Here is a 13141-nt window from a genome sequence, read left to right on the forward strand (position 1 = left end):
GTCAATGTATTTTGTGAAACCATTCTAAAATCCATTACAATGTACTGAAGAGGTCACTGTATATCTCTTTTTCTAATGCCATTGATGGCTGGGGCATTGTAAAGACACAGCTAAAGTCTTCACACAGCGCAAGTATCCCAGACCTTTATAGGGACAAGTTATCAGAGTAAAACAGGGAGATTGTTAAGAGAGAACCTAAAGCTAATTCATTACATTTTTTAGAAGATGTAAATATTGATGCATTTTGTGCCAAATTCATTGAGCATTATTAACTATATAATTTCAGTATTTACTCCTTGAGTTTCCTTAGTTCACTAGGTAAGCAGACTCCATCTTTAGCAGAATGCACTCAGTGCATTAGTATTTCAAGAATATCTTTGTTGCCACACAGGAATCTATAAATGCATGACGCACATACTGCAGTAGACCATGGTGCCAATTAATGTATTTTCCATGCATTCAGTAATCACAGCTCTCACCTTAAGTCCAGTAATGTCACACACACAAAAATCAAATTGTATCCGCAAAATAAGATTTAGAGGTACACACTACAGTGGTCTCTTGAATAGGTATTCCTGATGAAGCAATGCAAAAATGTGTTAAGTTTGGGATTCCTCCCAGAGAGAACATAATATTAAGTTTACTTTGGTGGCATCCAGATCTAGAGACACGTGAAGACCTGATCATTCCTTGGTTTCTCTCCAGCTTGTTAGCTAGTTCTTCTAATTTGCAATACCATCTTTTGTCTGTGGCATAACCTCATGATCGACTTCGATTAGCAGTAAGGAGCAGGTAGTCAAAATAGCAGCAGTCAAAAATGGAACATAATTGCTAGAAATATTTTTAATTAAGTGAATTCCGACAGTTGTTCTTCATCCCAAAGCCTTTCATGAAAAAAACAAAGGTATTTGTGTCCTAACTGAATAATAATATGCCAAACTCCCTCTGAACTCCACCTTCTATTGAAGTTCTTCCTACAGCCCAACTCACTGGGTCCCGAAACAGGCCATAATGTGCTTTAGTATGGCTGTTAATGAACCATTTCAAATGAATACTGGATACTGAAGGAATTACATGCTGTGTAATTGATCTAAGGAACAGATTAGGACCGGTGCTATTTCATTAAACCTTATTAGCTCTGGCTTAAGTACTTAAAATTGCAGCTGTCCTGTGTCAGATAGATTACACACCTTGTCACATGGCAAGTGAGGTTTTCATCTACTAGACCACAGTTTTTAAAGAGGCAGACTGATGAAAAGAAATATAAACAAAGACTGCAAAGGCCTGACCTTCAGACACACCAAGCCCCAAATTATTCATTGAAATGAGATACATAGTTCAACACTTTCAGAATATGTATGAAGACCTGTTGTTTGTTTCCATATTTTTGTCTTGGATCACTTCTATGGAACCAGAGTTTAGCTTTTTGGATGTGGAATAGTCCTGAAGAGCTCTCATGCCTCATGGATGAGCACTATATAGATCTTTATGTAATTGCAGGGGAATCCATTGGGTCCTTCAACAACACCTTTTTTAGCTCTTTCTTTTAGTTGCTTTCCACTTGAGGTTAGCATACCTCAGGAGCCAGAGGACTATTTTGGCTGAGGAACAAATGGCTTTAGTCAAGCCAAGAATAAAGTTTATAGCTCTCAGAGGAGAAAGGGCTTTTTTTTTTTTCCCCACAGGACTCAAAGTAATTTTTAGGGATCTTGACATGCTTACAGAAGTATTTTTTTTTACTGGTTTGCCTTTGACAGCAGTGTACTAGACTTGATGTTCTTTCTCACCTTCTATTCTTCTGTCCTAGGACCTAGTATTTAACTCCATAATCTCCTAAATCAAACAAAATAGCAATTGAAGATTTTGATCTGAATTTTCTCTACAAGGCATATTACATTTACACTATATTACATACTTTTCATAATATCTGGACTGCTGCACTGTGGGAGATGACTGAAAATTTGAAACAGCATTAAGCAGGATTTCAGATTCTACTAAGGGGAGAAACACTGACAAGAGACCCATTGACTTTGGTTAAAACAGATAATACTCAAGGCTTTTTTATTATTATTCCTTTTATGAGAGAATATTTAAGACCCTCTCACATGCAGAGTCACCATGTTAATACCACAGCCAAAGCAGTGGTTCATACAGATAAAGACTAAAGTAAAAATAATCCAACAGATGTGTTTTTCAAATATCAGAAATTGCTTCAGTAAATCTTAAAAAAATGACAATCACAGAAAATACCAACTCCAACTTTAAGAGTTATTTGAACTCTTTTATGTTATTCTGTAAATCTCAGAGCCATTCATCTATCACAAAAATCCGCTTTCCCTCTTATACTGAAAGTCTGGTTCTTGCAAGCCTCCTGCAGCCTGTGGCCTCTGCACTCAAAGCTTGCCAGGACTGACCACTCTCAGATAGACGGTGTAGCCACATTCAAATGCTTTGCACTGGGCACTGAAAACGTGTAGTAGCAAAATTCCAAGACAACCAATTCACATTCATTATGGTGGTGTCATAGTGAAGGGTTGTCATGCTTGCTTGAAATCTTTGCCAGTAAACACAGATCTATCTGGTCTTCTCAGCTTCAAAGCTCCTAAAATGCAAATGCAATACTCTTTTAAGGTAAATTTAAAACCCCGTATTCCTCCAAATATTCAGCCTTTCTTTTTCACTTACCTAGGATTTGAAAGGCTTGCTGCCCCATTGCTAACCAAGGATCAAGTGTAGATTGGTAATTCAAGACAAGGAAAAAAAAAGGGGAGGGGGGGGAAAGCATGTGGCATATTTGCTTCTGTTCAGTACAGTAACTTTATACTCTAATAGGCATTTAGTAGTCACACTGATATATAATTACTTTCAACTTCCAGCCACTTTCATATAAAATAGTTAGCACTTGCTCACTGGAAAGACTACAAACGGTGTAAATGACCTGTAATGTTCTTCTCCAAAAAGCTCACCTAATAAAATAGTCTTTCCTTTCTTTTGCCTTCTCACCTCCCTCAGCCAAGTATTTCAAGGAGTGAAGCTCCATCAGAGTAAACAAAAGAATAATACAGCTTTCATACAATTGAAAAGGGAGAAATTGTATCTGGAGAGAAGATGAAAAGTCACTTACAAATAGAACTCCTGTACAAAGCGTTCAACACCTGCTCAATAGATGGTAACTATCCTTTTAAATTGTCTAATAGGTTAACATAAGGAAGTTAAATGCAGGGCAACTGTTCCCAATCTATATTTAGCCTGAAGCTTCCTACCTGTTTAAGACCTGCAGGAAGGCCTGAATACTGAGCTTGTCCATGATTTTTTACTCTATTGCTTGATTTTTTAAAGATGCTACCTCTCCCTGCAGGTCTTATTACACTGTTCAAGAGGTTGTATTCAACTAACCATAAACACGCAATTTTAAGCATTTTTATATTTAGAATCTCACCCAGAATTATTCTTTTGTATATATTCATGCATAACCTGATCTATGTGACATAAATAAAGATCAGCAATTAGCCACAAATAAACTCCAGGAGAATTGGCTTTGTATTACATTGTGCACACTCTGTTTCAAAAATAAAGTTGGGGCAAAATATAGCGATATGCTCTCTAGATACCAATCAAAAGTTGACAAGAACTGATGGATTTTGCATGTTAAAAGTAAATATTTTATTACATACCATGCCCTTGAAAAATTAACTTTGTTTCCGTTGTAGTTTGTTCAGCATGCCTTGAAATAGGAACGGCAAAAGCTCTTCAAGAAACAGATTGCCAAGATTCACGGTACTGCAGTGTCTGCAATTACCTATTTTCCTGGCTCAGTAAAACAAAACAAACTTTTTTTTTTTTTTAAGTTACTATAAAATATTAAATAGTGAAGTTAACAGATACCATCTCTGTCTCTCCTTCAGTATGACTGAATCTTCTGTAATGAAAAGCTGTCTGCCATGGACCCACATCCAAAGCCTGCTGATGTTGACAGTGGTCATCAACTTTGACAGCCTTTTGGATAAGGCCTTGTCATTGCTCTGGCTACCTGTGCAGAGATACTGCATGAACCACTGCATACATTATTAAATTCAGGTTCACAAAGATGCTGTCAATGGGTCAACTACAGTAAAATATTTATATTTCAGTGTAACAGTATTTCTATATGCTACCTAGTTCTTGCTCTAATTTGCTCTCTTATCACTAGGTTTTTGTTTGTTTTTCAAATACTGAAAAGACTTTGTTGGTTTGCTCAGGAGATTTGTCTAGACAGTGCTCACAAAGCGTATTTGCTCACATTTGACTTTTTCACAGGATGGATAACAAAATGGAAGATGCAAGTTGTTAAATTCCGCAGATGGCACCTAAGTCGGTCAACTTATTTTCAGAAGTAATGAGTATCCAGCTTCCAGGCAGTTTCTGGAACAACACAACAGTGCACCTGCATGCACAGCACTGCAGGATGGGAACCTTGCACTTATGTACTCAGGGCTTGTGGGACAACTGAGGCCTCCAGAAATTCATCCATCTACTAGGACATTTACTTCCTCGAAAGAGTTAAATATGCAAGTGCTATATTGTGATGCATTTACAGCCAAGAAATGTAAAATGTGGCAATATAATGGAGCATGTGGCTATTTTACCTATTCAACATTTACCTGTGTCTAACTAGAAGAGGTCTCTAAAATGCTGCTTTTTATCAGCTTGAAGGTTGAGAACCACCTGTAAACATTTGCGGAACAGTCTCTTTCTAGAAATAGAGACTCCTAAATCAACCTTGAAATTTATCATATATTATATTATATTTCCAGTGTTATTTACAGATCTTCTTGTGTAGTACAATGAACCAGACATGCTGAAAAGGTAGGATTTTTCCAGTCCCCTATAATACGAAGTACAATAAAAAAGGCACATGATTATTCACCACAGGAGTTGTGCACCAGTCAATAACTTAAAGCTAAAAAGCTACCCATCAGAGAACTCTCTTTATGAGGCAGTATTGGGATCTCTCCTTTGAACTCATCATAGAAACATCTGTCTATTAATTCCTCTTGGAGAGCTCAAGGAACCCACTTTTCTGTTGTGTCCTGGTCTTCACAAGATTTCCAAATCAACAGAAAACTCATGTTAAGCTTCCCAGGTCATCCACTGGAGCAAGGAAGAGTCAAATAGGGCGTGTATTTGTCTGCTTTTCTTTTTCTTCTTTTTTCCTTTCAATGCCCAACTATGGAGGATGCTTGAGAGCCAAGTCCAGTTCAAACTAATTTGCTTTAAGACAAATGCCTTGCAAGATATGGCACACAGAGCAATGGACATCGGCAGGAGAGGCAGCTTCTCAGCCTCGGCAGTCAATGTCGGCCATGTTTTATCCAGTTTCTAATCATCCATTTTTGCCCCGAGCACCTTTGTACAACTAATCTGAGCCCAAAATTTGCATCCTTTGACATTTCCACTTCTAGACAACGGCCAGTGTCTCTGCTGATGATTGGACCATTCTGAGAAAAAAGAAAAAAGAAAAGAAAAGAAGGATCAGAAGAGGGAATAGAAAAGGTGAAAAGACGAGAAGAAAAATAGTGCTAGATCTGTAAATCCCAGAAAGCACTACAAAATGCCTGGAAAGTTTTGTATATATCAAGTGATAAAAGTCCCTAGAAAGTGCTAGAAATTTCTAGGAGAAGCTCGATAATCCATACAAAGTGCCAAAACAATTTCTTGATAATTCTAGATTTCAGAATTGCTCGAAAATTTCCCAGAAGTCACTAGAAAAATCTCTAAAAAGTATTAGAGAATCCCTACAGACCCCAAGATACAGGAAATCCCAGAAACTGTAAGAATGCCTTCAAAAGTCCTAAAAATTATTTGAAAGCTCTAAATCTAAAAATTCCTAGAATGATGCTATAAAAATCCTGGAAAAGTTCTAGAAACAAAAATTCCTAGACACAGAAAAAAATTTACAAGTATGTTCTTGACAATCACTACAGAAATTGAGAAATGTCCAAGAAAGGAAAACTAAAAATTCATAGAAAGCACACCCCAAAATTCCTAGTAATAATATAAGAAAATTCCTGGATAACACATGACCTATGGAAAACATATCTGACTATTTCTAGAAGGCATAAGCAGGGATTCCTAGAATAGCCCTCTAAAGACCTCCTTGTTTTTCATTAAGTATTCTCTAGAGCAGCATTCCTCTCCAATTTATGTCTGCAAGGCTCCCTGAGATCTTCCTTCCATACCTGTGTGAAATCCCAGAACCTCTGTGCTGGCCTTAGGACATCTTCACACTTCTTCAGAGTTGGTGTCCTGCCCTTCCCATCATCAACGAGGCATTTGGAGTCAGGCAGAAAGGCCGTGGAGCCCAGTGGCCCCAGCTGCAGGACGCCTTCAGAGCTGTAGCGGACAAGCTGGGGAAGAAAGGAAGGGGAAGACTTTTAACTGCAGCCCCAGGGACCCCAGCGATGGGACACAAAGCCGACCTGCAGCTGCCTTCCCTGCCAGCTTCTGCCCCAAGTGCTGGTAAGGAGTCCTTTGTCCTTCTGCATGTTGGGACCTTCCCAGTCTAGCACATGCTGTTCAAGGGCAAAGCTTGGGAAACTTGTTTTACCAACATAGGGTCTCTGTAGGACACAATATTCCCTTCTTTCACACCTCTGCTCCCCACCATTCTCTACACACTATTTCACTGCAAAAGGGCAATCAAGAAAGTGAAGTAATCAATATGTAAATCATACCCACTCAGCAGGAGTTGATTTAACAAGGACACGATGTCAATTTGCCATGCAGTTTGTTCTTAAGAGCTCTGTTAGAGGCTATTGATAGCAACAAGTCTAACTGGGTTTTGTAAATAAATGTAACTTAAAAAAATCCAACTATGCAACCAGTATCCAAAAATATGAGAGGAAAAAAAAGAAAAAGAAACCTTGAGGGAAATAACAGCAAATTTGCTAACATATGCTTCAGGACATGGATCTGTTGGAGCGAGTCCAGAGGAGGGCCACGAAGATGATCAGAGGGCTGGAGCACCTCTCCTATGAGGACAGGCTGAGAGAGTTGGGGTTGTTCAGCCTGGAGAAGAGAAGGCTCCAGGGAGACCTTACAGCAGCCTGCCAGTACTTAAAGGGGGCCTACAAGAAAGTTGGAGAGGGACTTTTTACAAGGGCATGTCGTGGTAGGACAAGGGGTATTGGCTTTAAACTGAAAGAGGGTAGATTTAGATTAGATATTAGGAAGAAACTCTTCACCGTGAGGGTGGTGAGGCACTGGAACAGGTTGCCCAGAGAAGTTGTGGATGCCCCATCCCTGGAAGTGTTCAAGGCCTGGTTGGATGGGGCTTTGAGCAACCTGGTCTGGTGGAAGGTGTCCCTGCTTATGGCGGGGGGGGTTGGAACTAGATGATCTTTAAGGTCCCTTCCAAACCAAACCATTCTACGATTCAGGCTTATATAATAAAGAACCACACTCCGATATTTCAGTTTTGTGCAAGGCTTAACTGTTCTGTAATTTAGTGATGTGGTAAATGCTACTGGCTGTAATTAGAGGCTTCAGGTGAGGGCCATTTATTATTTTAGAGAGAGTTTTTAATGAAAAAAACTTAGGCACAATCATGCATGTTAATTTTTACAGAAGAGTAATTTCTTTTTTAACCTTTCTTCTAATTCAAGTGATGATTTCACTTGCCTAAAGTCATTCACAGTAAAACAGCCCTCGAAAAAAAAATCCGTATGCAGAAGGCGAGGTAAAAAAATTGGTCTCCTGTAATCTCAGCATGCCAGAATATATTTTATTACATTAATATTGGACCAAGGGAAAATATTTAAAGACCTAAAGAATATCTGTAGATGGGTCTTGTGAATCAGGACTAATTGTCACAATACAAATTTGCGATGGAAGAGAACAGTTTTGCTTTGTTCATAGCAGCCTTTTTCTGTAAGTAGAGGGTGGCTGCCCATTTGCCTTCTCACACTGCTACATTTTGGGTCAGAGAGGAGGGTGACACTGCTCCTTCTCAGAGTGCTACGAGCTTGCTGGGACGGCGCAACCTCCCACACAGCATGCACAGGAAAGGACACAGCCGGCGCGGAGCCTGCAAGCTCCTGGGAGAGCAGGCAGCAGGCATAAACCCACATCTCAAGGCACTGGAGGAAAAGAAAGCTTTTCCTAGGGATACACTGGGGACCTTGAAGAGTTTCTCGCAACCCAAGAAGCCACTGAAGAACTGCTGGATGAGAGCAAGCCTGAAGAACAGAGTCTTGATGAAGGAAGGTTGATTTCAAACCCTTTATTCTGCCTCTTCCAGATCTGATTTTTCTCTACTACGATTTTTTTCAATCTGTATTCTAATAAAGCCTCAAAGCCTTAATGGTGGTTTTAGGATGCTCATTTAGAGGGAAAAGGGGCTCTGTCAGCTCACTCTCTATCACATTTCACTGAGATAACTACGATAGTGATGGAGTCCTCATAAGTTGCAAAAATTAATACGTAAACCCCTTAATTACTGCTACTTTCTAGAATGGTTGAGGGAGCCTATTGAGGGAGATTTCAAAGCACATTAACGTGAAAATGCACAATGTTAATTTGGCAGCAGGCCAATACATCAAATTAGATGTATCGACTTCTCACTTCTTCTGTGTTTAAATCCAGAGTCATTACACCAGCGCATAATATTTTGTGCTCCTTACCCTAGAAGTAGTCAAGTGCAGCACCCAGGTGCCAAAAGACTGCAAAATGGAGTCAGCTACCTGGCTTGTACGCTGTGAGGCTGGATGCTGCAGAGTGAAGATCTGAGCCACTGAAGAAATGCAATTATCACCCAGGAAATTCACTGCCTGCCTGGTCTTATTGCTGTTATATGGCTGAAATTACTTAACAAGAAAGGGAAGGAAGGTCAGAAGTGCCTGCCATTTATTGGATGCTAGTGACCAGTGCCTGAGATATCATTAAGAGTCAATCAAAAAAACTCAAATTAGAGCCTAGCTTTCTACCGCCATCCTTATTAACCTCAGAAGAATCATGCTGTGAATAATCATATCTTGCTGGTGGTAAAAAGAACATGGTCTACTCGCTCCCAGACCAGATGCCCTTTGACAAAGTATGTGTTCATTTTCCCACCTGCCACTTCTGTTCAGAGCAATCATGTGAAGCGCAGAGTTAGAACAGAGTCTACATCAAAGAAAGCAGAGGGATAACCACATGAGGATGCTCCTTGGTATGAACAATGTCATTGTCGAGGCACTGTCTATACACACTAAATCGAGACACTTTTTTTTTCTTTTTTTTTTTTTTTGCTTTTGACTATAAAGGTATGGGGGACATACGTGAAAGAAGCTCAAGCAAGCAAAGTGATTCAAAATGTGAATGGACTGCCAGCTTGGACAAATTAATTTCTTTTTTTCCCATATAAAGGACAGAAAAAACCCCATAATTTTTTTTTTTTTTTTGAAAGTAAAACCTGCCTGTGTATTTCACACTTCTTGTATCTAATGGGTACTCAGCCGAGTTCAAATGAACTGCAGGCATCGCTGAAACTTACACTGACTGGGAAATGTGTTCATCTTGCAGTCTTTATTATATCTCTCCAGGTCCCAAAATACCACCTAGCATCCTGGTTGGCTTTGCCTTATCTAGATAATCAGAACCACTGTTTATAATGAGCTACCTGCTTTGTAGTATAGGATCAATTTTTCCTGTGGTTTAAGATGAGCACCATTTTCTGTACCACTATTAAAATGGTTTAAAATATTCTTTGTCATTAGAATCTCAATAGCCAGAATTGCATGTGCTCTGCATCACAGCAGCCATGAACTTGGGAAAGGCACTGTTATACACAAGCCTTTCAAAGCAGAAAGTACCATTTTTGCTTAGGCCTTACAAGCGGAAGGTATGCTAACTCTAAACTATCCCCAGTGTTGAAAATGGCAATTGTGTGACAGCTCAACAGAGTCAGAGATGGCCCGGTGCAAGAAACTGCTATCTGTACAATGACGAGACAAACAGAACACCATGGGCTTAATTTTCCTGAATCTGTACTTTCTGCCAAGAGTTCCAACAATCATAAAAACTTAGGCTTATTGTAAAATAAAATAAAATTCTAAAAAAGCCACCCACAAACTATTATCAGTTCAGACCATATTACATAGTAAAGCTTTAGTGCCTGCTTCCGCAAAATCAGACCAGAAATTAAGGTTCAGGAAACTACTATATGATTAATAACATCTCCCTCCAAAGACTCCATATCATAACTTCCTAGAGACAACATAAACTGTGAAAATAAAATAAGCATTAAAGTAAGTTGCTTATTACTGTAGACTAGAAAGCAGAAACTGAGAGAGTCAATGAAATTGTGAAAATTACACCTGCTGTGTTCAAATTTGATCTTAAGTGCCACTGCCATACCGAAAAAGAAATAACCTGTGAATTTGCATTAGAACTGTGGGCATGATACATCACACCAAATCCATTCCCAGTGCCAGCCAGCCAAAATCTAATGACAAAGTCCCCTTTATTAAGGAATATGCAATCCTGTTCATTTAAAAAAAAAAAAAAAAAAAAAAAAAAAGCCTGTGCAAGTCTTGGTGGGCTGAGAACCTTAGGTATCCACACACTCCCATTGCAAGCAGCAGAACAGAAGCAGTTTTATACATCACATAAAGGATGGACCTTTGCTCCGTTTTTCTCTTTTATCTGAGAAGAGCTGAAGGATCCACATAAACGACACTGAAACTAAGCACTCTATTAAATGCTCCAAGATCTAATCCCAATACTATCTGCTGTACCTATGATAACATAGGACAGTTTTTCCTTCAACATTTAGAAATCTGAGCAGAATGGAAAAGATGTCAAAGGTTGTTTATGAAAACCAGCAAATCTGGTTCAAAAATAGTGAGCGGTGCTACCTATGGAAGGTGATCCTCCAGGAGCATCAATGTGATAAGTAAATGCCAGCTTTTAACAGAAGGATTTTACTTTAGAAAATCCATTCCTGCTAATTTCCAGTCAAGTGAAAAAAAAGCAAAAAATAACGACAGGTAGTTGTTTGTAGGAAGCAGTTACACAGATGGGGCTGGTAGCTTTCCACACTAAATTTAACCCCTATCTCTCACTGTTGTTCTCCAAGCAAAAGAAAATCTTTAATGATCCTTCAGCCCTGCAGGTTAAGGTAGGCTGTAAGCTGACGTAGCAACTGCAACAGCGAGCTATACAGGAATCTGAAATACCTTAAGTGTCCAGAATACTTGTCACCACAAGACAAACGGCTCACAAGTTACCAAACTTCCAGGTTACAGAATCTCACCCACTGCTTCCTGCAAGTTAAGAAACTACCTTTTCATCCACCCTGCTCTAAGCAATCACACCTGCTACCCAGTGTGCAACTCTGGAAAACCATAGCTCTACCAAGCAAAATGTTAAATATCTGCCCTCAGGCAAGTTTAAGTAAAGCCTTTCATCTCCTTTTATTCCATCTGTTTGCGAAGCTGCGAGCTCCAGGAATGCGAACATTGAGATCTCCCTTCTTTCGGCTTGATCTCAATGCCAAAGGAGTTCTCACTTTCACAGCTGCCATGCCTCCCCTTTCTCTCAGTGTGAAAGGGAAGAGAGGAGGGTGGAGAAGGAGGCTGTTCACCACGGCCCTGTGATCATAGGATGCTATTTTATTAACTTCTCCTCTTCTTTCATATGCCACATAATCAGCTCCACATCACAGCATTCAAGACAGACTTTGAGACAGTGAATATTTCCACTGAGGCTGTGTAAGTGGGGAGTCTCACATGGTTCAAAACCTGTGTGTCCTATAACCATTCTAAGAAGCTTCCAGAACAACACATTCCACTTTTGGGGGGTTATGTTGTCTACCTCCCCCTCCCCCTTTTTTTTTTAAATTTGTTTTACAGCAAAAGGGTATTATGCAGTGCCATAGAACCAGTGGGCTTTACAGGTGATTGTACAAGACAAGCCACATGCAGAGGCAAGGCAGTTCAAGACTCCCAATATATTGCTTAGTTTCTGAATTTTCTCTAGCCCTGGACTGTTCCCTGTTGCTTTCCCAGCAGTATTTGCAAACCTTTTTTCCTGAAAGGGGTTAGATTCAAACTGCAGGTCTAATGAACACAGATAAAAATGACACTACTTCTCTGTAAAGTGAGTTTTGAAATCAGCTTAGACTGATGCAAAACCTTGCCTGTATATTCCCGTTAGCTTACACTGACTTAGCTCGAGTCAAATTCATTAAGCTAAATTGATGTAAACTCAGGCTAAATTCATTCCAGAGCATCCATAGAAGAGCTTGTCTCTGTTTGACTAAAGAAATTTAAAAGCTGATGTCATTGAAAAGATGTGATTTATCACGGTAAAAACTGATCTTGAGAATACACATAGGAAAAGACATTTTGTTCATGGAGCAGTAACGGTGGAGCGCTTTTATTTTTCACTGGTAATGAAGGACAACACCATTCAGAGGTGTGCAATATGCAAGGGAAATAGGCTAAGTAGAAGAAAAGAACATTTTATCACAGATGAACAGTAATCTTGTTCCTAACTCAGCTTTCTTTAAACACTTGACTGACTTCTGTTGGTTTCAGTGGAATCATGTGTGTACTAAAATCACTGGTAATTTGCTTGTCAGAATTGAAGAGTATGAAAAACAAACAAGACTGTAGATGAATAGTGAGAGGCTTTCACACCGGTAGGACATATCAAGCACCAGTGATAACCTAACTGCTGAAAATGAGTTCCATGTTTATATTCTCTTATATTCAGTAGGGCATGTACAACTGACCCAAATCTCAATTCAGTAGGGGTATTTTATGCCCTATGCTTGAGATGAAAAAATGTCAGAAACTGAAAGCTAAACATAGCAGACAACTATGCTCACCCAGGCTGATTAGAAAAGGGGCTTTAAAAATGTTTACTTAATATATTAAAATGCTTGCTGTCAACACCTTTCATGCTATGTGCTTGAATATCCTTGATTAGGGTTTGTGCAGCTGTGGTTCTCATACTGAATTAATTTTGTAAATTGTGGTGAGATGATAGAAGTTTTCCAGCTGTGTAATCATTAATTAACTTGGCTGCATTTGAGTGGCTCCAACCCATGCTTGTCTGTGAAATACTCAACTTAGATAAAACATCGCCTCTGCCTTCTGCTTGGTGTTTCTTGCAGAAT

At 39.3% G+C, this 13141-nt stretch overlaps 1 protein-coding gene across 1 annotated transcript in view; it reads right to left on the reverse strand.

The window, feature by feature from the left end:
• Window positions 1–827: 827 nt before the first annotated feature.
• The window catches only part of GALNT9 (polypeptide N-acetylgalactosaminyltransferase 9), a 161667-nt gene continuing 149353 nt past the window's right edge, over window positions 828–13141 (reverse strand). Inside the window, exons 10-11 of the mRNA XM_069794957.1 lie at window positions 6219–6386; window positions 828–5477 (exon numbers count right to left, since the gene is read on the reverse strand). Of these exons, the coding sequence (XP_069651058.1) occupies window positions 5331–5477; window positions 6219–6386 (315 nt within the window). The 3' untranslated portion in view covers window positions 828–5330. The remainder of the gene's footprint in view (window positions 5478–6218; window positions 6387–13141) is intronic.

The sequence above is a fragment of the Haliaeetus albicilla genome, chromosome 10, assembly GCF_947461875.1.
Source record: "Haliaeetus albicilla chromosome 10, bHalAlb1.1, whole genome shotgun sequence".
Classification (NCBI taxonomy): domain Eukaryota; kingdom Metazoa; phylum Chordata; class Aves; order Accipitriformes; family Accipitridae; genus Haliaeetus; species Haliaeetus albicilla.